The sequence below is a fragment of the Neovison vison genome, chromosome 1 (assembly GCF_020171115.1).
Source record: "Neovison vison isolate M4711 chromosome 1, ASM_NN_V1, whole genome shotgun sequence".
Classification (NCBI taxonomy): domain Eukaryota; kingdom Metazoa; phylum Chordata; class Mammalia; order Carnivora; family Mustelidae; genus Neogale; species Neogale vison.
In genome coordinates, this window is record NC_058091.1 from 90,019,450 (window position 1) to 90,044,850 (window position 25,401).

General features: G+C 55.1%; 2 protein-coding genes across 8 annotated transcripts; one reads left to right on the top strand and one right to left on the bottom strand.

The window, feature by feature from the left end:
* On the top strand, positions 1-19,714 carry ABCC10 (ATP binding cassette subfamily C member 10). Of its 3 annotated transcripts, none has more exons than XM_044251386.1 (22): positions 1-89; positions 451-622; positions 2,834-4,052; positions 5,397-5,624; positions 6,782-6,938; positions 7,215-7,324; positions 8,617-8,696; positions 9,329-9,500; positions 10,652-10,750; positions 11,162-11,351; positions 12,095-12,172; positions 12,330-12,524; positions 12,955-13,108; positions 13,285-13,474; positions 15,208-15,551; positions 15,850-16,019; positions 16,511-16,671; positions 17,007-17,260; positions 18,229-18,374; positions 18,469-18,566; positions 18,799-18,911; positions 19,215-19,714. In XM_044251386.1, the coding sequence occupies exons 2-22, from the start codon at positions 462-464 to the stop codon at positions 19,375-19,377; spliced, it is 4,482 nt and encodes a 1,493-aa protein (XP_044107321.1). In that variant the 5' UTR covers positions 1-89; positions 451-461; the 3' UTR covers positions 19,378-19,714. The 3 variants fall into 3 exon arrangements, with proteins under 3 accessions (XP_044107321.1, XP_044107338.1, XP_044107329.1); XM_044251394.1 differs by lacking the exon at positions 1-89 and adding an exon at positions 122-204; XM_044251403.1 differs by lacking the exons at positions 17,007-17,260; positions 18,469-18,566; positions 18,799-18,911; positions 19,215-19,714 and having other exon boundaries at positions 18,229-18,369.
* Positions 19,639-24,574, bottom strand: DLK2 (delta like non-canonical Notch ligand 2). Of its 5 annotated transcripts, none has more exons than XM_044251423.1 (6): positions 24,394-24,574; positions 23,330-23,460; positions 22,998-23,061; positions 21,868-21,998; positions 21,268-21,412; positions 19,639-20,560 (listed from the first exon to the last, which is right to left on the bottom strand). In XM_044251423.1, exons 2-6 carry the CDS (start codon positions 23,403-23,405, stop codon positions 19,825-19,827), a joined length of 1,152 nt encoding a protein of 383 aa, XP_044107358.1. In that variant the 5' UTR covers positions 23,406-23,460; positions 24,394-24,574; the 3' UTR covers positions 19,639-19,824. The 5 variants fall into 5 exon arrangements, with proteins under 5 accessions (XP_044107358.1, XP_044107367.1, XP_044107351.1 ...); XM_044251432.1 differs by having other exon boundaries at positions 24,379-24,574; XM_044251416.1 differs by lacking the exon at positions 24,394-24,574 and adding an exon at positions 23,969-24,175.
* Between the last annotated feature and the right edge of the window lie 827 nt (positions 24,575-25,401).

Sequence of the window (25,401 nt, forward strand, 5' to 3'; positions counted from 1 at the left end):
GCCAGGCAAGCACCCTAACCCAGCAGCAGGCTCTTTTGAATTCACCAGTGCTCGGGATCTTGGGATCCGGTGGCAAGCAGCTCCTTCAGGTTAGACGTTCCGGATCTCTGGGGGCGGAGACACAAGGCGGGTGGGGGGAGCGAGGCCGGTTAGGTGACCGGTCCAGAAATCGGCCAGCTCCGAGGAGCCAAACTTCCCTTTGCGGTAACGCGACCATGGGCGGGGTCTGGCCGCGGGGCCCTAGGAGGGGAGGTCCGGGTTCGGGGGCTGGGTTGGAGGCGGGGAGACCCGGCTGTCAGGGCCGGCTGACACCAGCACGGCTTCCTGGTCAGCGTCCCCACTCCGCCCCACTGGGTGCCGTCTCCCACCCTGGACCTCGCCATTGGGAACACGGATTCCTCCGTCTCTGGGAGGACCCTTTCCTCCCTCCACCCTCGGCTTTCCTCGCAGGTGAAGCCTCCATGGAACGGTTCCTGGCCCAACTGTGCGAGACGAGTGTGTCGCAGCCGCTGCCGGTGTGGGAGGGGGACACCACGGGCCACTGCTTCACCCAACTGGTGCTGAGCGCCCTGCCCCATATGCTCCTCGCCGTGCTCAGTGCCTGCCACTGGGGCACTCCGAGGTGGGTAGAAGCAGGTGCAAGACATCTGTCCATGTGTACCTGCAGACCTCAGCCGAAACCCACATTTCCGCGGTAGTGTAGCCAAAATAGTGAGGTCTGTGGAGTGGGGCAAAAATAGAATAAAATCTGCACCTTAGCACCTTGCAGAAATGTGGCTGTTTTGGGTCAAGTTACCTATCTTTTCCGAGGCTCATAGGGTTGTTGGGAGGTTTAAATCAGATAATGCGTTAAAATGTATAGCGCAGTGCCCGGTACATTTTTAAAGGCTGCATGCCTGGTAGAAAGCATCACAGCTGTAGATTTTCAGATGCCCAAGCACAACTGTCATGATTGGAGGCAAAACTGGGTGAACGATGTTTTTAGCCAAAAAAAGGATAGCTTGTGTTGTAGTTGTAGGACTAGTTCCTCACCACTTCCATCCATGAAAATTCCGTGTTCCCTAGACTAAGAGAAAGAGGAAGCAGTGAGTAGAAGAGAAGAGCAAATTCAAAACCTTAATCTTCCTGGGTTTGTGGCTCTAAGATACAAGTATCAAACTCACCTTGACTTTGTATCTATTTTCTGTATGGCTGGATATGTCTGAAGTTACTCTCACTCTGGCTACTGACAAGGCAGGAAAGACATCTAGTCTTTGCCTTTTGAAGTCCCTAGTCTGGTAGATGGAATGTGTCCTTATCCAAGATGAATTGGAGCTGATGAATCCCTTCCTTGAGGAGAAGCTTGGGATCTGCTTGGTCTAGGGGGAATCCTGATTTGTCTTTTGCATAGAATGAGGCAGAAGTCTAGAGAGGATTAATCAGTTAGCATAGACGTCTAAAGCCTGCTCAGAGGAGTATCTGTTAAAAATAGACACAGTGCTTCCAGGCACTCACAGTCTAAGGAGCAGGCAAGAAAGACCATCATATAATCAATAGAAATTACAGTTTTTGCACTTCACTTATCAGACCTTTTGTACATTGCTGAAAGGGTTAGAGAGGTCCAGAATCTCAGACAAGAAAGGACCTGAGAGGCCTTTGGACCCAGATTCCTCAGTGCTCACCGTGGTGATGAGGGAAATGAAATGTGAGAGGGAAGGAAACCTTACCCCGGGGCACAAGACTGGTTGATGGCCAACTTGGAGCCTCCAAGGGCCCAGTGTTTTGTCCCCACATCTTAAGAAATAGGATTCTTAAAGGTTGACTTTTATTCCATTATAAACTGCTCCATATTGCTGTGATTAACTGGAATTTTTAGAGGAAATCCAAAGCATTCTAATCTAGGATTAAACTTTTTCAGTAACCCAGCCCTGCCAACAAAGGAAACAATAGATTTAGTCTTCTCATTATATAAACCTTCAAGGCATTCTAATATTCACTGCTGCAGGTGTCTTACCCTGTACTTGATTTTTTAACATAGACAGATCACCCTTTTGTTGACTAAAAATCTTTTTTGCATGCCAAGAAGGTAGAGACAAAACTAAAGAGAAGTTTTTGTTCAGCAAATGGAGTCACAAGTATGATCCTTACCATTTTCTACAAATGGTGGAAAGAGAGTAGAATATTCTGAAGCTTCATAAAATTTAGGCTATTGTATTAGAGTGTAGAAGCCTTATATATGTGACGTTTTTATTCATCTAATAGTGCCTCAGGTGAATTTAAGGGTTTTTTTTTTTTTAAGATTTTAATTACTTATTTGACAGAGCGAATGACAGCGAGAGACGGAACACAAGCAGGGGGAGTGGGAGAAGGAGAAGGAGGCTTCCCACGGAGCAGGGAGCCTAATGCAGGGCTTGATCCCAGGCCCCTGGGATCATTACCTGAGCCGAAGGCAGACGCTTAATGACTGAGGAACCCAGGCACCCCTAAGGGTTATCTTAGGTCGATACTTTTATGAAAATGAGTTCTCATTTCTTGGTTGTTATCTGTATGAAAATTTAGGATTTTTTTTTCTTATTAGTCTTCACATTCCATACATCCTTAACTAAAAATTGTTAGTTTCTGTGGCAAAAGAATGATCAGAAGTGGTATGGGTAGATTGGAAAACAGATTTCGGTTGTGCCAGGAAGATTTCCTGGAGGAAAAGCCCTGCATTTCAGGGTAAAATGGGACAGAAATAAGGTATAAAAGGCAGGGAAAGGAGCAGATTAGCTCTAGGTAAGTGAGTTATTAGAGGTGTATCTGGCCTTCAGTCAGCCATTACATGCCTTCTTTTCTTTTGCCCCCTTGTCCCTAGGAATCCAGATTACCTCCCGCACTGCAGTCCCGGCTGGCGCCTCCGACTCACAGCCTCCTTCCTGCTCTCCGTCCTTCCATTGCTAGACCTCCTTCCAGTCACTTTGCCACCCGGGGCAGGCCCAGGCCCCATAGGGCTAGAAGTGCTGGCAGGGGGTGTGGCAGCGGTGGCCTGGATCAGCCACTGCCTGGCCTTGTGGGCGTTGGCTCATTCCCCTCATGGCCTCTTCCGGGGACCATTGACCTTGGCTCTGGCTGCCTTTCTGCCGGCCCCAGCCCTAGTGCTTACCCTGCTATGGCATTGCCAGCGAGGCACGCTTCTGCCCCCGCTTCTCCCAGGACCCCTCTCCCGCCTATGCCTTCTCATTCTGCAGCTGGCTGCGCTCTTGGCCTATGGACTGGGCTGGGCCATCCCGGGGCAGTCACGGGAGCCCTGGGCCCAGGAACCCCTCCTGTCTCAGGGAGAGGAGCCTGAGGTAGCTGAAGATGGGGAGAGTTGGCTATCACGCTTTTCCTATGCCTGGCTGACACCCTTGCTGGCCCGAGGTGCCCGTGGAGAACTCCGGCAGCCCCAGGACACTTGCCGCCTCCCACACAGGCTGCGCCCAATCTACCTGGCTAGTGCCTTCCAGGCACACTGGCAGGAAGGGGCCCGGCTGTGGAGGGCCCTATATAAGGTCTTTGGCCAGCGCTACCTAGCACTGGGACTACTGAAGCTTGTGGGGACCATGCTGGGGTTCTCAGGGCCCTTGCTGCTCTCCTTCCTGGTGGGCTTCCTGGAGGAGGGGCAAGAGCCACTAAGCAATGGACTGCTGTATGCCCTGGGGCTAGCTGGTGGGGCCGTACTGGGTGCTGTGCTACAGAATCAGTATGGGTATGAGGTACGGAAGGTGACGCTTCAGGCACGGGGGGCTGTGCTGACTATTCTGTACCGAAAGACTTTACAGCTGGGGCCCAGACGCCCTCCTGCTGGGGAAGCCCTGAACCTACTGGGCACCGACTCTGAGCGGCTGCTCAACTTTGCTGGAAGCTTCCATGAAGCATGGGGCCTGCCCCTGCAGCTGGCCATCACCCTCTACCTGCTTCACCAGCAGGTGGGTGTGGCTTTCGTGGGTGGTCTGATCCTGGCACTGCTGCTGGTCCCTGTCAACAAAGTGATTGCTACCCGCATCATGGCCAGCAACCAGGAGATGCTACAGCATAAGGATGCACGGGTTAAGGTAAGGGCTGCTTAGGATTCCTCAGCAATCCAGAGACCCCACCTAGCATCCTGGTCCCCAGGTCCTCCCACGCCCAGGGCCTAAGGGTGTGAGTGTGTTCTAGGAGTTAAGAGCTCACACTGGAGAACGACATGGGTTCATATTCCAGCTCTTCCACTTACTAGTTTAATTACCTCAGATAAGTCTCTTAACCTCTTTGGGCCTCTGTTTCCTCATCTGGCTAATGACCATAACAATAGCTTTATAGAGTTGTCATGAGGATGGTATGCGGTAACTCTGGGTATGGGCCCAGTCACAAAGTAAGCACTAACTATGCATGGCTTGTTAGTAATACTGTAGCAGTAGCTCATACAGCCCTAAGCAGCAGCCCTGAGAGGTAGGAATTAGCCTGTCTTGGACCAAATGGGCTTTTAGTATCAGTGTCTGGACCTCAGTCTTCTATCTCTTCATCTAGGGCAGAGCCCATCTCATAGCCACATGTGGAGAGGCCTCAGAGAACCCCGGCTACCTCTGAGGGGTGGGCTGTGGGGAAGGGAGTAGGTCAGTCTTCTGCCTGGGCCAGCTCTAGGTGTTGAGGGTCTGGCTGAATCAGTCTGGGTTCTGCAGTGACTGGGGGATGGCAGGCCTGGCAGTCCATACAGCATAGTTGTCAGCCTCTTGTGGGAATAACTCAGAGTGCTAACAGGGAGGTGGTCCCTCAGAGTTGGTTAAAGTCCAGGCCCTTTTCCCCTACCCATGATAGCTACAGACTAGGCTTCCAGTACTTCCCTGGCTTCCGGGCTGGGCATGTGTGAATGTGGGGATCCAGGAAGTTTCTCTAGCCCTTGCCCATCGTGCTGGACTCATCAGCCTGTCTGACCCTGGTCTGTGGTATGGGCTTCCTACACCTGTATGTTCCTACAGGAAGAATTCGTCCCACCCAAGCCATAGGCCAGACTGGCAACTAGCTCCCAAAGCCCTCTGCTTCTGGCTTTGGGAAAGAGTTCTTAGTCCCTCATCTCATGGAAGGAGTGCTTTTACCCTGGTGTGGTAACCCTCCTGTACTTTCTACCACTTCCTCTCCTAGGAAGGTAGGGGGATTCCAGCTCTGACTTGGTCTCCGCTCTGGAGACACGTGGAGGAGAAGTAAAAGACTGGAAGGAGAAGAAACTCAGGGCTGAAAGGGATTTGAGGGCAGGATTTCCAGAAAGGGCTGAGATGAAGAAGGGAGGGGGCTAGGAAAGTACAGAATATCTGGGAGCTCAGGGTACTTGGCTTCCTCTACCAGGAGCTCCTGTACAAAGGAGAATGGACACACAGTAGCAGGGTCTCCACTTCACACTGCCCTCTTGTCTCCATCCCTAGCTCATAACAGAGCTGCTGAGTGGCATTCGGGTCGTCAAGTTCTTCGGGTGGGAGCAGGCGCTGGGGGCCCGAGTAGAGGCCTGCCGAGCTCGCGAACTGGGGCGACTCTGGGTCATCAAATACCTGGATGCAGCCTGTGTGTACCTGTGGGCAGCCCTGCCAGTTGTCATCTCCATCGTCATCTTCATCACCTATGTCCTCCTGGGGCACCAGCTCACAGCCACCAAGGTGAGGGCCAGGGGAGGAGGGGACGGCTGTAGGAAAGTGTGGGGAGAAGCAGCAGCAAGGAGACCGCAGTGGAGTCATGAAGTGGCCTCAGGCCCTTGGGGCTGCTGGGAAGGAGGATCTCTGGCTGCCTCAACCTTTCCCAACCCAGGGGGAATTCTCTGAAATTTCTGGAGCCTTGGATATACAACCCAAAAGAAGGAATTCTTTTTTTCCCCTCCCTTCCTCTTCAGCTTTAGCCCCAGGCTCCATGTTAGGTCCCGATATCCTCATTTTGATGACCTTTGGGGGAAAAAAAAAATCCATGATCCAGTGCCAGCTCTAGCCAGAGCCAGACGATGTTTGCACTTACAAAGTCTCAGAATGCACCAGGACTGGTTGAGTGGGAACCCGGATCTCTGGAAGAACATCTAGAATTTCTAGGGTCTGAAGCGGCTACCTTTGCGATCGCTAACCAAGGAGTTTCCTGCCAACCCCTAAGTTCTGCTGCTGCCCTATTCTTTTTTTGTTTTGTTTTGTTTTTGTTTTTGTTTTTAATTAATTTATTTTTTTCAGAGTAACAGTATTCATTGTTTTTGCACCATATCCAGTGCTCCATGCAATCCGTGCCCTAATACCCACCACCTGGTTCCCCCAACCTCCCACCCCCCACCCCTTCAAAACCCTCAGATTGTTTTTCAGAGTCCATAGTCTCTCATGATTCACCTCCCCTTCCAATTTCCCCCAACTCCCTTCTCCTCTCTAACACCCCATGTCCTCCATGCTATTTGTTATGCTCCACAAATAAGTGAAACCATATGATAATTGACTCTCTCTGCTTGACTTATTTCACTCAGCATAATCTCTTCCAGTCCCATCCATGTTGCTACAAAAGTTGAGTATTCATCCTTTCTGATGGAGGCATAATACTCCATAGTGCATATGGACCACATCTTCTATATCCATTCGTCCATTGAAGGGCATCTTGGTTCTTTCCAGTTTGGCGACCGTGGCCATTGCTGCTATAAACATTGGGGTACATATGGCCCTTCTTTTCACTACATCTGTATCTTTGGGGTAATTCTTCCCTCCACGCCCCTGCCCCCAGGACCTTCACCCGCAGGCCTTCAGATGGCCCCTGAGCTTCAGGTGATGCTTCATCCTGCTTCTGCCCTACTTAGGTGTTCACAGCCTTGGCACTGGTGCGCATGCTCATTCTTCCCCTCAACAACTTCCCCTGGGTGATTAATGGCCTCCTGGAGGCCAAAGTGTCCTTGGACCGGATCCAGCGTTTCCTTGACCTTCCCAGCCACAACCCCCAAGCCTACTATAGCCCAGGTAATGGGAAGCTAGAGGGAGAGCCCGGCGCAGGGTGAGGAGGGGACTGTAGCCCCTAGGGAGCTGTACACAGGTGCTGGCAAGAAGAGCCAGAGGCAGCAGAATCCAGGCAGAGCATGTGGGGGAGAGTCCTCAGACCAGGATGAAGGCTGAAGTAGCCCTGGGCCGGTAGATACAGGACAGGCAAGACAACAACACACTTCCTGGTTAACCTTCCCCAAGTAGTGAGATTGTGCCTTAGAAACCCATGTTAAGTGGGTTTTTTTCCCTCTTCAGATCCCCCCACAGAGCCATCTACAGTGTTGGAGCTGCATGAAGCCCTATTCTCCTGGGACTCAGCTGGAAGCAGCCAGGAGACCTTCATCAGTCACCTTGAAGTAAAGAAGGTTTGTTGGTTAGACCATATTAGGGAGTCCCCAGGTGAATGGGAATGGCAGACTCAGTGACAGGTAAACACACCTGGAGCCCATCATAGCTAGATGGCCTGCATCTCGACAAGGTACCAAGGGGAAGACTGGAGGGGCTCTGGTGAGCAAGTTCTACACTCTTCTCTGGACCTCATCCCACTCAGCACAGTGCTGTCAGAGTTGGTTGCTCTCTCCCCAGTCTTTAGACAGCTATATATCCACCTCATCCTAGCCAACAATTATGGCTCTCCATTGTCCTGAGGCCAGAAAGTTCAGAACAGACCCCAGAGCTTATTCAGCATCTGCCTCAGGCTGGGGACCAGGGGAAAGACCCAGCAGCCTCTTCTGAGAAGGATTTTGCAAATGGGGTAGCTAATCCTCTGTTTAGCCTGCTAGAAAGGGATCACACCCTGTGACTCACAACACCGCCACCGCCACCGCATACATCCACAAAGAAGCACTTGAAAGAATATTCCTGGCAGGACAGTGACTCCCGATTACCCCAGGCCTGAGTTTTCCTTCTCCGCTGACCCCTGTCCAACCCTTTGCCCCACAGCTCAACCCAGCGTTCTCCAGTCTCTACCACATTTGGCTCACATTTCTGGCATGGGCTGTATATTTTGTTTTTCTTCTTCGTTCAGGCAAGACAAGGCTGGAATTTTTCAAAGGAATTTTACTAATGTTGTCAGTTGGGGCTTTTTTGGATCGAAGTCATAGAAACCCACTGAAGCTAGCTTAAGCAAACAAGAATTTATAAGAAGGCTATAGAGATGAATTGCAGAATCCAAAGGCAGGTGTGCAGCTGGATCTCGGCAGCAGCCCAGAACCGGGACTCGACTCGTAGAGCTCTCCTTCCGTCTGCTTTCCTCTGTGTCTGCCTCATGCTTCTCTTTTGGTGGACCCGCTCTTCACTGGGCAGAAACGGAGACTGCAGAGAGCCTTCCCACACACACGCTACCGCCAGAGAGAGGGAGAATTCCCAGGAGAGGGTCTCAGCTTGCTCTGGTGCCCCCTCGGAGATGGGTCAGTCCTGGCTGACAGACTGGGGACATCACAGTCAGAGCTTCTGAGAAACGCACCTGTTTCTAGAAAAGCACTGTACTTCTCTCGGTCCTGCATGGTGTCACTGAGTGAGATACAGCCCAGCCTGTGGGCTGGAGAATTCTTTCCTTACAGACTAACTGGGGCCTAGAGAGAAGCTTCTGTGGAAGGGTTGGCAGCCCAGGACCTCAGGAGGGAGACCTGATGCTTACTGTCTGGCTTCCTTGCAGGGTGCCTTGGTGGGCATCGTGGGGAAGGTGGGCTGTGGGAAGAGCTCGCTGCTGGCCGCCATTGCTGGGGAGCTCCACAGGTGAGTAACCTCTAGGGCCCCCCTGTCCTCCACTTTGACCTTCAGCAAACACTTCCCTAGCCCCTGCCATGTGGCGGACGCCTTTTTAGAATCCAGGGATGCCAAGGGTTAGAGATGAACAAGACCTTGTCCCTGTCTTGGGAGAGTTTTCAGTCTGGAAAGGGGAAGGCAGTTAAGACTGAATTTTCATAATCCTCACACCAGAGTTCTGTGAGTGCTATAATAGTAAAGAAATAAATGGAAACATCCCGCAAAATCTCCTTTTTCGGAAAATGTAGTTACACAGGGAAGGATCCAGGGAGGAGCAGAGGAATGAAGGAGGGCCTTCTTACTTTATAGTGAGGATGAGTGAGTGCAGGGTGGTGACCATACTCTCCTCTGAGCTTTTGAGCACATCCAGATCTGACAGCCGCTTGGCTGTAGCCAAAGAGCAGTTTCTTCCCTTCCTCGTCCAGAATGAGCCTCCAGTCTCATTAGGGCCCCTCAACCCCAATCCAGAGACCCAGGTGACATGAAGGGGGACCTGACATAGAAGACAGTCTGGAGAGGCTTCTGGGAGGCCGGGGGCTGGTTATGGAGGGACCAGTCAGGAGCTGCCCTCCCCCCAATGCTGCCGGCCTGACTCTCCACAGGCTGAGTGGGCGGGTGGCAGTGTGGGAGCTGTCCAAAGGCTTTGGCCTGGCCACCCAGGAACCCTGGATCCAGTTTGCCACCATCCGAGACAACATTCTCTTTGGGAAGACATTTGATGCCCAGCTGTACAAGGAAGTGCTTGAAGCCTGCGCCCTCGGTGATGACCTCCGTGTGAGTGCCGGGCCCTGAGACCTTCTGGCTGCCTGCTTCTCCGTGTCCCCGACACCTCAAGTCAGAGACTCACTTCTTTGGGAAGCGGTTGCCTCTACTCGTGCACCATCAACCTAAGACTGGCTGTCGTCAGGTTCAGCCCTCCCAGAGTGTCCAGCATGTGGTTCCCCCTTCTGAGGAGGACCCAGAGGGATGGCAGGGATGCGGTGTTCCACACAGCAGCTAGGGGAACTCCAAGGCCTCTAGACTAAGGTCCCCTCATAGGATTTAGCCCTGTGTAGGTTGGGCCAGTGGTTCTGATTCAAGAGGCTTTCTCCCACCTCCCACTGGGGAGGCTTCAGAGAGTCAAGGTTGTTCTCAGCAAGTCCATTAGATCCCCTGCAACCAGAGTACTAAATTTAGGAGGATGAGATTCCAGACCTCACCTGTGGCTTCCCCACTCAATCCCCATGTCCCCTGCAGGACTGTCCCCACCACTGCCCTGTTCAAGTAAATGGGGGACTTCCCTGGAAAAGAGGACCTTTACTTTGACTAGGGGGTACCCTGTGCCCATGTATCATTTGTTTCTACAGCAAGCATTTCTCAAATGCCTGTCGGGTACTGGGAATGGCTCTAGGCATTAAGAAAAGAGGTGAATTACCGGGATTTTCCCTCAGGGGAACTCATTATCTGGTAGACCAGAGGTGCTTCCACTGGCATGGGTCCCCCTGAGCTAAGGAGACCATTCCTGAGGCCACACGAAGGCTTGGGGTACACTCCTTGTGTAAAGACCTATGACAGCTTTCACATTGGATTTTCCCATCCTCATCCCAGCCTTTAGAAAGGCAGGGCAGTGGGTGTGACAGGGTGGTGAAGAATCCTGATTTACATCCTCCTAGCTTACTAGCTGTGGAACAACCGGGACCAAGGTAGCCCCTTGGAACTTTGGTCTCATATGTGAAAGAGAAATCATATCAGCTTCATAAGGTCATCATGGGGATCAGATGGTCGGAATTACAGATGATCCCCTGTGGCTTGCTTACCCCAAATTCAAGTCCATTCTCCTCAAGCTCCCTCAATCTCTTGAACCCCTCCATCTCATCCCTACAAAGGGAGGAAGTAGAAGGTATTGAGGAGTCCTTTGGCCAATGCTGGGGGCCCTGTCCTACCAGATCCTGCCTGCTGGTGACCAGACAGAGGTCGGAGAGAGGGGTGTGACCCTCAGCGGGGGACAGCGGGCCCGGATTGCCCTTGCTCGTGCTGTCTACCAGGTAAGTTAAAAATGGGAGAGTCTGCAGCCTTGGAGCGAGTGGGGGAATGGGGATATTTTCATCAGCATCTGGTTTCTTTCTCCTCCCCCCCCACCGCCTCTTCACAATCATGAAGTATTGGTTCCTTGGCCATCCCATCTCCCTTTTGCAGACTGAAAGCAGAATTAAAGACCCTTTCAAAAATAAAATATGACTTGAAATGCTGGGACCCAGCAAAGCTGGAGCCCTGGTCTTGCTTGACTAGAGGGAAGTTCACCTTTAAGTCTCATTTGCTTCCCTAATACTCTAGGGGTCGCCCCTAGAGTCCCTCTCAGCTATCTTCTCTGCCTCAAGATGGTGTTCTAGGAGAGGTCTGGGTTCTGACCAGCGGACATGGGACTTGGTGCCCGTGGTGTCCCCACCTCTTCCTAGGAAAAGGAGCTCTATCTCCTCGATGACCCTCTGGCCGCTGTGGATGCAGACGTGGCCAACCACCTGCTGCACAGATGCATCCTGGGAGTGCTGAGCCACACCACCAGGCTGCTCTGCACCCACCGGATTGAGTACCTGGAGAAGGCCGACGTGGTGCTGCTGCTGGAGGCCGGGCGCCTTGTCCGGGCTGGTAACGTGGGCTGCCAGACAGGGGAGGGGGTCTGCCCAGATGTAAAAGGGGAAGAGGGACACATGAACTGTCAGATGTAGACTCTGCCACCCCCTCCATGTGTGGCCTGGGCCCTGGCATTCTTCTATCTCATGGGAGACCCTATCCTCCCTTCACGGAGCAGGTGTGGGGCCACAGAAAGGAGAGAAGGGAGCACACTGGTGAAATGCCAGGGGATCTGTGACTTGGGCTGTGTGACAGACTGGGTGCTTTGGGAACACTGATGTCCTTAAAGAAGAGACAGCGGTCAGGTTTTGAACAGTCTTTTTATTAAAAATACAAACAAAAATAAACAAGAAGCCCACCTCTGATGGATTATTATCCAGAGGGACATGATTGTCTGCGAGTTTGATGGGAAAGAAACAGAAGGAAATGAGGCTCCAGCAGAGCATTAGAAATGTGAGGCCTGAGAAGAAAGCTCTGCAGTAAGGAGAGGGGACTCTGGACAGAGTGCTTCTGGGTGGCCATGACTCTCCTTATAGGGGTAAACATGTTCCATCTGAGCTATTTGGACTGCAGACATGGAGAGATGGGCATAAGGGTCCTGCTCAGAGTCTGGAGGCCCAGAGCAGGGTCGTGCTAGGGAGGGTCAGGGAAGGGGTCCAAAGAGAATGGAAGGTGGATTGGCACACTCACCGAGAGAGGCAGACTATAGAGTGTATCCCCAGGACAGCCCCTGCAGTGATCTCCCTGCTCCCTTCCAGGACCTCCCTCTGAGATCTTGCCATTGGTCCGGGCTGTCCCCAAAACCTGGGCTGAGGATGGACAAGAGGCTGACTCAGGTATGGCTCAGGGCTGAGGAAAGTGCTTGCCCTTTCCTCCGCCACATTGGAAGGATACGTTGTCCCCAAAGCTCCCCAGCGCATCTGAAACCCTAAGGTTTAACTGTCATCCCACACATTTAATCCACACTCTGCCCCTCTCCTCCTCTCCTCACAGCCACAGGGCAGTCAGTTGGGAACTTGGAGAAAACAAAGGAGGGTCTGGAAGGGGAAGAGAATGCATGTGGTCGCCTGCTACAGGAGGAAAGCAAGAAGGAGGGCGCCGTGGCCTTGCACGTGTACCGAGCATACTGGAGGGCCATGGGCCGGGGCCTGGCCCTAGCCATCCTCTTCTCATTGCTCCTCATGCAAGGTAGGATGAACCCCAGAGCCCCTCATCCCACCGCAGCCCTAGGTCCCCATCACAGCCACCACCTTGTACTAATGGCTACAGAGCCCTGAGCCTCCCCAGGCACGGGCAGCAGCTGGGACAAGAGGCAGGCCCCCCCGTTCTGAGAGAGTCCCGGGGTGTCCTCTGTGGCCATTTTGCGATCAGCTCCCACAGCTAGCTCCCACTCTACAGATTCCAGATCATGTACCCCTCAAAGTTAAAGAGTGATGGGTCCAGAAAGGAAGTACACACTAGGGGCATGGGAAGACATGGGAGAGTGACAGAGGAGGGAGGGCCGGGGCAGGTGAAGAAGACTGGAAGCCAGAGTCCAGGGCAGATTAAGGGGGTGTTTGGATGGAACAAAGGGATGAGTAGTCTCTCTCACAGTTTTCCCCTCCCCATCCCCACCCAGCCACAAGGAACGCTGCTGACTGGTGGCTCTCTCACTGGATCTCCCAGCTGAAGGCTGACAAGAATAGCTCCCAGGAGGCTTCAGGCCCCACCAGCCCAGGATCCACAGGGCTCCTCTCTGTCCAGCTTCTCCTCTTCTCCCCCGGAAGCCTCTAGTGAGTAGCTGGGCTAGAGCAGGCCTGGTGTTCTCAGAGGGGTTGCCAGGCAGGGATTGAGAAGTGGGGGACAGGTATTCCAGGGGTATGTCTTCTAATGGGGAGAGCTGGTGTGGGGGAGGGGACCCCCGATGGGCCCTACTTTTGGTTACCCACAGCCTCTCCTCACCCCCCAGCACTTCAGTGTCCCCACTGCCGAAAGCCGCCCCCAACGGCTCCTCAGATGTCCGTTTCTACCTCACCGTCTACGCGACCATCGCTGGTATCAACTCCCTCTGCACCCTCCTCCGGGCAGTGCTCTTCGCAGCAGGCACCCTCCAAGCAGCTGCCACCCTGCATCGCCGCCTGCTGCATCGGGTCCTGCTGGTGAGAGGATGGTTGGGGGGGTGGCATGGGGGAGCTCCAGCGGGGACCCCGTCCTACCTCCTAGTCCTCAGGACAAGACAGCCCTCACAGGCAGGTGCAGCACTTGGCAACTGGAGACCTGGAGAGGCTGAGGGCAGAGCAGCTGCCTGGGTTCACACCCAGCTCCTTTGGTCTGTAGCTTTCTCATCTGTAAAATAGGGAGAAAAGACACTTGCTCAGAGTCACTTCCGTTTGGATGTCAAGTGCAGAGGCCTGAATTACTCACCTCTTATTCATGGGACATGGGACATCCATTAGATCATTCAAGATCCCTTTTCATTTTATTTATTTATCCATTCCCTTATATCTACGTACCCTATTTCCCTCCTTTCCTTATAGGCAACCATTCTAAATATGTTTAGTATGTATCTTTTTGTTGTATTGTGTTGTGTTGTGTTATGTTGTGTTGTGTTGTAAAACGCCTGTTTTGTGTGCCAGTGTTTTTATAAATGGCATTCCATTTCTTACAATATTATGAGGATTAAATTAATTAGGTCCTGGAAAGTGCTTAGGATAGTGCCAGGCACATACTAAATACTCAATTAGCAATTATTATTAATGATGTCGTTATTATTATTATAAAGCCTTTTCTTGTCCATTATCCTTTTTTAAAAAAAATTTTTACTTTTTAAGCAATCTCTACACCCAGTGTGGTGCTCAAACTCACAACCCTAAGATCAAGAGATCAGTCTAATGACTGAGCCGGCCAGAGGCCCCTCTTATCCATTATCTTATCAGGGTCTCATGATAACCCCTTGAGGTAGGTACTGTTATTCCCATTTTACAGATAAGAAAACTGAGGGTCTGAGAGTGACCTGGGGAATGCTAGTTCTGTGGTTACCCAGGCTGGGCACCTTCCTGTTGCCTGCCAGGGAGCAGCTGCCCACCATTCTGCCTCTCGTCCATGACCAGGGCCTCTTCAGCCTATGAAGGAATTCATTTCTTATACATTGGCATTAAGTTTTTTTCCCATGTCCCCTGCCCTAAGAGGATTGTTCTCAAAGTATAGGCAGAGAGCTGGGAGCTGGAGAAGGTGAGGAAAGGGACATGCTGTCTTAGAGATGGGCGCTCCCAGTAGCAGTCTAAACAGCTGGCGGCTGCTAAGCCCTGAACTCTATGCCAGGCAGACTGTGCTAAGCACCTATGTTGTCTATGTGGCTTTCAATCCTGCCAACAGCCCTGGGAGCCACCGTTGTGTTATCCCTGTTTTTGAGATGAGGAACAGGGGCCTTTAAGAGATGAAGCTCCCTGCCTGGGGTGTCCTATCCAGTAAGTGGCAGGGCTAGAATTTGAGGGGGAGTCTGAGTCCCAAGCCTGCATGCTAAGCCGTAGATCACACTGAGGCTGCTGTTTGTCTCCGGGCCATGGGGATGATCCCCCCAACCTCTTACTAACCCTCACTCACTGGCCTCAAGTCCCCTTCTTCTGGAGAGAGACAGGCCCCCTGCCCTGGAAAGAGGAGTAGGGCCTGTTCAGCATGGAGGTAGAGGAATGGCCAGCATGGCCACTCGGGGTCACCACAGGCCAGAGGGATGGCAGCATCTCCGTCTCTGCCACCCTCGGATAGCCTCCCTCGGAGCACCTCCCCCCATCCCCTCTCTGCCACCTTCCTCCTTTCCGAGTCTCCACTTTGGGCTTCTCCCCTAGGGCCATCCCCAGGCCCGGCCCTGGCCCACCCGCACCTCCTCTCACAGGCGCCAGTGACCTTCTTCTACTCCACACCCACGGGCCGCATCCTCAACCGCTTCTCATCGGATGTGGCCTGTGCCGACGACAGCCTGCCTTTCATGCTCAACATCTTGCTGGCCAACGCCACTGGCCTGCTGGGCCTCCTGGCAGTGCTGGGTGCTGGGCTGCCGTGGCTGCTGCTGCTGCTGCCGCCGCTGAGCATCCTCTACGACCGTGTGCAGCGCCACTACAGGGCCTCCTCGCGGGAGCTGCGGCGCCTCAGCAGCCTCACCCTGTCGCCCCTCTATGCCCACCTGGCCGACACCCTGGCCGGCCTCCCTGTGCTCCGGGCCGCGGGGGCCACCTGCAGGTGTGTGAGGTCTGGGGGTGGGAACAAGATGACGCCAAGAGGAAGGGCAGGCCCAGGTCTCCGAGAAGGGTGGGGCGGGGTGGGGCGGGGCCGGCAAGTGCCCTGGGCATAGGGTAAGGAAACAGAAGACGGGACGGGGGAGGCCGGCAGAACACGGGCCCTCTGTACCCTGCAGTCCCCCCACAGCTGTTTCCTCAGCTCCAGGAAAGCCAAGCTCTGCGGGAGGGGGCCTGCATGGGTCCGTGCGTGGGTCCATGTAACAATGCCGTGGACTCATTCCTCTCCTGGCCCCTCCCAGGTTTGAGGAGGAGAACCAGAGGCTCCTGGAGCTGAACCAGAGGTGCCAGTTCGCCGCGGGCGCCGCCACGCAGTGGCTGGACATCCGACTGCAGCTCATGGGAGCCGCAGTGGTCAGTGCCATTGCAGCCATTGCCCTGGTGCAGCACCAGCGGGGCCTCGCCAACCCAGGTGACACCCTGGGGGCCTCACTTTCACCTCAGAAGCGTGTCGGCTCCCCACCCCCCGACCTTTCCCTGCACTATCCCCCCAGCATTTCACCTCCCACCCAGGGGTCCTGTGAGGATGGGTTGTGATGATCATCACCCCCATTTTAGGGTTGAGGAAACTGAGTCCCAGGGAGAGACTTGCCATGTATGGGGGGTCTGGGACTCAAACAAGTCTCTGGATCGTCACCCCTTCCCTGCTCCACCCCATCCCGGCACTCTGCCCGGCCCATCTTCCCTGGCTTTCCCTGGAAGGTTCTCCAGGCCCATGGCCCTCCCTTGTGGCTCACCTCCTGGGGTCCCCGTTGGGGTCCAGGCATCTTTCTGCTTCTCTGCCGCCTTTCTTTACATGCCCATGGTCCACAGCTTGGAATTCTCCTGTTCCACCCCATCCCTGCTCCCACATGCATCCCGGTGGCCAGACATCCCCTAGCAGCCTGTGCTCATCTCCGCTAGGATTGGTGGGCCTGTCACTGTCTTACGCCCTGTCCCTGACGGGTCTGCTCTCCGGCCTGGTGAGCAGCTTCACGCAGACAGAAACCATGCTGGTGAGCGTTGAGCGGCTGGAGGAATACTCCTGTGACCTGCCCCAAGAGCCCCAGGGCCAGCTGCCGCGGGTAGGCCTGCACTCCCACCCTGCACCTGGGCCCCAGAACCCCAGGGGACCCTCCTGACCATCCTGCCTCCCCTAGTTCCTGTCCTTTTGCTTCTCACTATTTTTCTAACTTATCTCTTCTCATGTCGCCAAGTGATCCCACACTGTTCACGGTGTCCCTTGTCTTCATATCCATTGAGAGGGCCTCACCTCTGCGGCACATGCCCTTTCCTCTTGTGCCAACCTTTTCTCCTTATTCTCCCCTTTTTCCATTCCCCATCACCCTTCCCCATCCTCACGTCTTCTGCCTTACCCGTATCCCTCTCTCTCTCTCTCTCTCATCATGGACCACACCAGCTGGGCCTCAGCTGGCTGACCCAGGGGAGTGTGGAGTTCCAGGATGTGGTACTGGTGTACCGGCCGGGACTGCCAAATGCCTTAGATGGGGTGACCTTCCGCGTACAGCCTGGAGAGAAGTTGGGCATCGTGGGCCGCACAGGCTCTGGCAAGTCTTCCCTGTTGTTGGTGCTCTTCCGGCTGCTGGAACCCAGTTCGGGGCGAGTGCTGCTGGACGGTGTGGACACCAGCCAGCTGGAGCTGACTGAACTCAGGTCTGAGGGAGGGAGACGAGGGGAACCAGACTACTGGCCCTTGGAAGAAGGTCCAGCTTCCCCGCCCCCCCCATAAAGCCTATATAGGAAGGCTTTATATCAACTCAGGGCACCCGGGGCCAAGGCAGGGCAAGATGGAGGACAAGCAGGTGAGGACAGCGAGCCACTAGCACCTGGGTCCAGACTCATAGCTGTAGTCTCAAGGTTACAGCCTGATCTAGGCCTACCTTTCCAGCTTTGCCTTATACTTCTGCTCAAGACCACCAGTCACTGGCTCCTGAACCAGAGCCTTCCAGGGGCAGCACCCCCGTACTGATGCTCTCAGCCCTGAGGCTCGACAGGCAGTGCTTGGGTCAGCTCGGGACCTGGGCCCATTGTCCCTGGCCACAGGTGGCTTCTTCTGGGCCTAACCGTCTCCTACCCCCACTTCTAGGTTTATCCTGTATCATTTTTGCTGAGTCCCATGACATGCATGAGATGGGGCAGTTCTGTCCTAAAGCCCATTTCTGATTCTAAAGCCCAGCCCTTCCCTTCCTGCCTTTTCTTCTCACCTGTGGTGGCCTTACCTTATAGCCCAACCATATAGTTCCTCAGGACCCAATTCCAGGCCCGCCTCCGACCATGAAGTGTCCCCTCCCTTTTCATGCTCTGGTCATTCCTTGCCACTGCTGCCCCAGCAGCTGCTGGAGTCAGGCCCCTACAGTTTAGCCCACTCCTGTTCTCTGTGTTTTGTACCTCAGTGAGATATAAGCTCTTTAAGATTAGAGTCAAGGCCTTTGGTGTCTTTGATATTGCTTGTAGCACTGGCACAGTTCTAGGTACACGGCTGACCAGCTGGGGAGCAGGGGGCAGGGTCTGATCTTACCCTCAAGCTTTCCTGGAAATGCCTGCTAAAAACCTGTGCTAGGAACAGAAGTGGCCACATCTTCAGTGTAGACCCCATGTCCTGTCCCCTCCTTACCCCCTAGATCCCAGCTGGCTGTCATCCCCCAGGAACCCTTTCTGTTCAGTGGGACTGTTCGGGAAAACCTGGACCCCCGGGGCCTGCATGAGGACAGGGCTCTGTGGCAGGCCCTGGAGCAGTGTCACCTGAGTGACATGATTATGTCCATGGGTGAGTACGAGGTTACACTGCAGGGTGGAGGAGGGAGCAGGGAGGGATTGGGGAGAGTCCTGGGATGTGGGCTTGAGGCTGCTGTGCCTTGCAGGTGGTCTGGATGGTGAGCTGGGCGAGGGGGGCCGGAGCTTATCCCTGGGGCAGAGGCAGCTTCTGTGTCTGGCCAGGGCTCTCCTCACGGATGCCAAGGTAAGGCAATAGGAAAAGACATTCAAGAGGGCAAGGAAGTAGTCCGGGGACAGCCAGGATGAAGAAGTGGATTAGGGAGAGGTTTCAGGGGACTAAGTTTTCCTTTCAGAGCTAGAGGTGAGGTGTTGTAGGCTGGCTGGGCTGGGCCAGGAGGTGGGGACTGGTGTTTGGGTAGGAGTTAAGGCTAACCCTCTTCCTCCCTCCCCTCCCCAACCTTCTCCACACGTTCCAGATCCTGTGTATCGATGAGGCCACGGCAAGCGTGGACCAGAAGACAGACCAAGTGCTCCAGCAGACCATCTGCAAACGTTTTGCCAACAAGACAGTGCTGACCATTGCCCACAGGTGTGCAAGTGTCCAGAGGGAGAATCTAATTAGGGACTACAGTGACATGAACCCACAGCCTCCGTTCCTTTCAGAGACCCCAGGGGTCAGGGTGCGAGGGATTCCAACCCCCCGATGAATCTCAGCTCCTCATTGTCCAGGTCCAAGTGTATCTGCAGTCTTCCCCTAGCACAGAGCCAGGGGCTAAAGCCTGGGGGGCAGCCCTGTGTTGTCCAGGGGGAGGAGAAGAGGGAAGAACAGGTCAGCTTTCTTCTTTAGGGCCTTGTCCTCCATCCACTGCACTGACCAACTTCTCTCGCACAGGCTCAACACGATCCTGAACTCTGACCGGGTGCTGGTGCTGCAAGCAGGGAGGGTTGTGGAGCTGGACTCCCCCGCTGCCCTCCGCAGCCAGCCCCACTCACTGTTCCAGCAGCTGCTACAGAGCAGCCAGCAGGGATCCCACTCCTCTCGTGGAGGGTCCTGAGCCTGACCTCCCTGTCCTACAGGGTCTCCCCTCTGTGTTAGCCACTCCTGACCCGGTGCAGGGGTGCTGGCTGTTTGTTTACAGTCTCCTTGGTGGCTCTACCTCTCCCTCACTTCCCAGAAAGGAAGAAGGCACCCTGGGTTCTTCTTTGGAATCCATGTTCTCTTGGAGTGGGAAGGGGCTGGGGTGGGGCAGAGGCCTGAGGCTTCTTCAGAACCAAGCCTCCGCTCTGGCCCTCTCACAGCTGGGACTCTAGGCAGGTGCACTTTCATAGTTTTATTTGATAAAATTTCCATCTTACATCCTATGTATTAAAAAAATAATATTTCTAGTGTGAGGCTGAGGTCCCTCCGTGTGTATACCCCAGGAGAGGGGTGGCGAGAAAAGGCCTACTGCAGTCTGAGAAGCTGAGGAGGTGAAGGCGGGGGCCGAAAGCCCCCACCTCCATCACAGTGCTGTGGTCTTTCTAGGCTCAGGGGGCAGGTCAGGCGACAGGGGGAGCCCTGCTGGCAGCATGCTAACCTGACATTCCTGGTCCTGGCGCGCCGGGACGTAGTGGGGGGCAGGGTAGCAACAGGGTTCCGGGGGGCAGAGACCCTGGCGCCAGGCTCTCACGGTCAGCATCATAGTGGACAAGACCAGGGCAGCAGTGAGGGCCCCAAATATCACCATGGCCGCCAGGCTAGATGGGCCTAGCCCAGCTTCTTGCCTCCGCACTACCTCCTTCACTGAGATGCGCAGCAGACCCGCCCCCACGCTGTGGGGGGCAGGCCCTGTGGCAGGGATCACTGCAGCGTAGGTGGGCCCCGGGGGGATGTCCGTGGTGGTGGCAGGATCTGGGACGGATAAGATGAGCTCACAAGTCTTGCCACCATACCCACTGGGGCAGAGACAGTCAAAGTCATGGACACGGTCCCGACAGCGGGCCCCTCTCTGGCATGGACGGCTGGCACAGTCATCCAGGTTGATGGTGCAAAATCGTCCAGCAAAGCCCTCAGGGCAGAGGCAGGAGAAGCGGTTTATGCCATCTAGGCAGGTGGCACCATTGGCACAAGGCCGCATCAGACAGTCGTCGACATTGACCTCACAGCGGGCACCCACGAAGCCCGCCAAACAGCGGCAGGTGAAGTTGAGAGCAAAGCCCTGGTCATCCTGGCACTGTCCGCCGTTCTGGCATGGGGAGCTGCAGTGGGAGCAAAGAGGTTAATGAGGCCAGCTCGCACCTTCAGGGTAGCCCAGATCAGCATCTTTGACCACTGCCGCCTTTCTACCCCCTTTCTGGCTGTGTCACCTTGAGCCCCCCTCTCTGATCCTTGAACACCTCGTTTTAAAAAAATGAGAATAAGAATAGTCTCCCGGCTTCCCAAATTGTGAGGATTAAATGAGATAATCCAAGTCAAGCAGTTAGCACAGGGCCTTGCCCAAAGGCAAGGCTCAAAGGCAAGTGTGCTATTATTCTCCACATAGGCTCTCAGGCCTGAGGCTGAAATGAGGACAAGTCCAGCCCTACCAGCCTTGTTGCCACATTCACAGTGAGGCAGAAGGCTGCTGTGGAGAACATCTTTAGGAGCCACATGCCAGCTAGGTCCTTAGCCTCCCCACACCCACCTTCCCAACCAGCACAGTTACACACTGATGCAGTACATCGCCAGCCCCTACAGATCTTTGTTGTTGGAGAAATGGTTCAAATGGTACCCAAAAAGTTGAGAAACCCTGAACTAGGGATACCTTGGCAGGCTGGGGTTTTGTCGTCAGGGGCTCCCATGTGGGACTTCGAACCCTCAGACCTAGTTCTTCACCCCCACCCTCTCTACACTCCTGCTTCCTCACTCTTCTGCCACCAGCTTTTCCTGTAACCTCCCTCCCACCCACCCACAGGCCAGTACTCACCCTGCCTGCTCACAGGGTCCAGCCTTACGCTCGCAGTCACGCCCATGGAAGCCTGGGGGGCACACACAGTGGTACTCGCCGCCCCCGTCGTAGACACATTGGCCTCCATTCTGACAGGGGGTCTGCGTGGTACAGATGTGCTCATCTGCAGAGGAGATCGGGAAGGCTTGTGGAGAGCTCCCCACACCTGGCTCCCAGACCTGCCCAGACCCTGCACACAGTTCGTGGGCACAACTCACACTGTAGACCCGCCCAGAGCATGAATGCTATAGTGGGGGAACCAATAACACTGAATTGCAGTCAGGAGGCCCCGAGCCCTGGCACTGGCAGTCAGCCTCCCATTATCAAGCAAGTTGTATCTCATCTGTAGATCTCAGTTTCTTCATCTGCAAAAGGGGTATGTTTTTGGCAGCTGCCTGGCCTACCTCACAGGATTATGTTGAGAACCAATTTAGGTAACAGTATAAAGTCTACGATGATGAAATGCAATGTGTTTGAGTGTTTAAGCCAGACACAAAAGGTGCTCCATAAATTTGGATGGATGTTCTGCCAAGACACACAGGGTCCCCAGCCCAACAGTTACCCTCTCTACTCCCCTACCTTTGTCACAGAACTTGCCTGCCCAGCCCAGATGACAGATGCACTGCCAGGGCTGGTGGCAGGTACCATGCTGGCAGCCAGGCATTCTCACACAGCGCTCGCAGTGCAGCCCTTCCCAGCCTGGGTCACACCTGATAAGGAGAAGCACAGGGGCAGGGCTCTGGGTAGGGCGATCAGAGGAAATGAAGGAGGCAAGAACAGAGCTTCTAGAAAACAGGACTTCTGAAATCCCTAAGGGAAAGCAGGCCTACCCCAGGTAGCTATAGGGTTGTACAAGGTCATAGGACATACTCATGCTATCAGACGATCAGACACTGGCATTCAAGGCCTGGATCTGCACTCTGTCTAACCTTTCTGGGCCTCAGTGCTTTCATCTGTGTGGGTTGCTTTGGGTTGGTTTGAGAGGAAGAAATTAAAATGACATTTGTAAATAACCTCAGTACCATTTCTGGCATGACTGAGGTGCTCAGAACCAGCTTAAAAAGAGTGACCTTGAAAGGTCATAAGGACCCTCTTCCCATCCTAATTCCAGGACAAAGAACTGAACTATTTCAGAGTGTCTCTAACACAGCCAGCCCCTCCTGCACATTGCCTGGTCTGCTCCTTTCCAGACACACTTTCTCCTGCTTCAGAATTTGCCCAACCGCCACCCCAGTGAGTCAATTACTCAAATTCATCAAGAAAGAGCCTCTTCTGTGAGTGCGTCTCCCCAGCAACCCTCCCGCAGTCTTTCTTTCCCAAGCTAAACCCGTTCTCTTTATATTTTTATCTCCCCCTTTCCTCTTGGCCCCAACCTCCAAACTCTCTCAAGCTTCAGGTCTTTCTCCTGGTATCTTGAGGAGGAACGTTTTGGAATTCCTGAATCAGCCTTGGGAGAGCAAAGGAGTTGGGAGTGGGGAGGCATAAGCAAGAAGAAGCAAAAGAGAAGCAAAGCCGGGGGGGAACTGGGGGCTGAGGAGAAGGTGGCCAGTCTGTCCTGTGGCCATGAAGGGCGGGGGGGAGGGGGGGAACGTGAACAGCAGGGTCTTAAGACTCTAGATACTCTGCCCTGGGGCTTGACCTGGTTGTGGGTGTGGACCTGCTGGATATGGGGAGCAAAGGGTTTGAGAGCACGTGCTCAAGAGAGGTACCTGCAGGAGCCGTCAGGCGCACAGCAGCCGTGGGCCAGGTCACAGTGGGAGCTGCAGTCATCCGCTGCAAGAGATTGACGCGGGAGGGGTGAGCCCAGGTCAGGGTTCGGCTCCCTGAGACGCGGGGCTCAGAGGGTGCGGGGTCTCAGTCATTGGCTGGGCTCGGTTCTGGGCTAGGGCAGAACAGACTCACCACGTTGCAAAGGGACTGCTTGGGTCTGGTCAACCCCGCGGGTCGAGCGGCTGCAGTGCCGTCTCTGGCCGGCAGAGGTCAACGCGCTAGCGAAGGACGGCCGGGCAGGGCCGCGACCTGAGCCCGGGGGCACGCTCACCTCGGGCAGGCTGAACGCGTGCCCCCAGGATGCACAACAGGCACACGAGATGTAGACAGAGGCAGCCGCTGGGCATGGTCAGCGCCGGCCCCAGGAGGGACGGACGGATGGACGGCCGGACGTGCGGACACCTGTGGGATGGCACAGGCTGGGAGGCGGCCGGACCCGGAGATGGTGGCACGGATTCCGGTTCCGAGTGACAGGAGCCGAGGGGGAAGAGGGGCGTCCGGACAGAAGGAGGTGGGGGCAGCGGGAGGGCGGAGGCGGGGAAGACTGAGCAGGCGAGAGTACTGGAACAGGAGCCCCGGAGCGGGGTCTGTGGGAAGGAGGCGAAGGATGGGCAGCGCCGAACGAGGTCCAGGCGCTAGAGGGGCCCGGACTAGGAACGCAGTCCGCACAGAGGACTCCGCGGGAATGGGGACAGCGCCGAGAGGCGGCCTTGGCCACGAAGGGGACGCGGGGGCCGGTTCCCGGCAGCGAGCAGTCTCCGCCTCCTATCTCGACTCCCCCCACCCCACCCCACCCGGACATGCTCCCACGTTCCCTTCCCGTCTCCGTCGCCTCGGCTCGGCCGCGGCCAGGGGCCTGGAATCCCCAGAGTGCCCCCAGCCCCGCGCGCCCTGCCCTCGCTGTCCTCACCTCGGGCTGGGAGGCAGCGCGCCCCGGGACGCAGAGCGGGGCCGGATCCGACGGGCTTCGCCGAGGGACCGGGGCGCGGGACCGCCCCTAGAGGGCCGCGGGGACGGGCGCCGAGGCGGCTGCCATGCGAGCGGAGCGCTCGGGAATCTGGGTCTCAAAGCGACCCCGAGCGGCGGCGGCAGCGGCGGCGGCAGCGGATCCCCGCGCGCGCTCAGGCCGCCTGCCAGGGGCGGCGTGTGCCGGCGGAGCCCGCCTCCCCCTTCTCCCTGAGCTGCCGCCGGCCCGCCCCAACCCGTGTGCGTCCGACGCCCACCCCCCACCCCAGACAACGCACGGCTCACACCTTGTCCCCGCACTCGCGGGTTCCCCCGCAGCCCAGCGACCCCGGGCACCCCGGGGCCCCCACCCACCTAACCCCTCCGAACCTCGCTTTCTTCAACCAAAGGAGGAAATTAGGGGAATCTAAAAGGGAGCAGACTGCCAAGTGCCGGCCAAATGTGTACAGCCGTTATTCTCCCAGCTTGCATCCCTGCTATCCTGACCCGCGCCCCTCATCCTGTGCCCCACTTCTGCTCTCGCCGATCAGCTTCCCATCACGCTTCTTTTATATCCCATGCTAGCTCAGGGCACCCTTGCGGCTCCAGGCCCGCCTCCTGTCACCAGCCCACGCCTCCTCCGTTTGTAAATCCTACATCACCTGCTTCGTCTGTGTGCTACTCTCCTCCTCCACGCCCTCCTCTTCTTTCTCCCTTGCCATCCACAGCTTTCCAGGATCGACCCATGCCAGCTAAAGATCAGTCTGGCGCACCGCCTACCCACCCCCCCAACCTTCCCCCGAGAAGACTGTCTTTTCCACCTCATTCCTTTCTGCAACCACTACTAGGAAATGTCCCTGGACTGGGAACACCCCTGACTCTGTAGAAGTGCCTCCCAAATTCCCACTTCTGTACCCAGATCCCAACCGTTCTTGATCTCAGGCTAATTGTCAGCTCCTCTCAGGGAAAGCTGACAATTAGCCTGAGATCAAGAACGGATGTGATTTTTATTTTTATTTTATTTTTTAAAATAAATAATGTGATGTGATCCAGAGCTCAGACTGCGGGAATTATATGGGGGGAATGGGGGAGGACTACTCCTCCAGGTTAATAGCTCAGAGATAACCTGTGCAAGACAAGGGCAGGAAACAATTTTTTTGTTCTTGCAGGGCAAGAGGGCAGAGGGCAGGAATGCCACTGCCCATATTCTGGTCCTTCAATCAAGAGTTCACAATCTTGGGGCGCCTGGGTGGCTCAGGTCATGATCTCAGGGTCCTGGAATAGAGCCCCACATCAGTCTCTCTGCTCAGCAGGGAGCCTGCTTCCCCACCCCCTCAACACACCTGCCTCTTTGCCTACTTGTGATCTCTGTCTGTCAAATAAATAAATAAAGTCTTA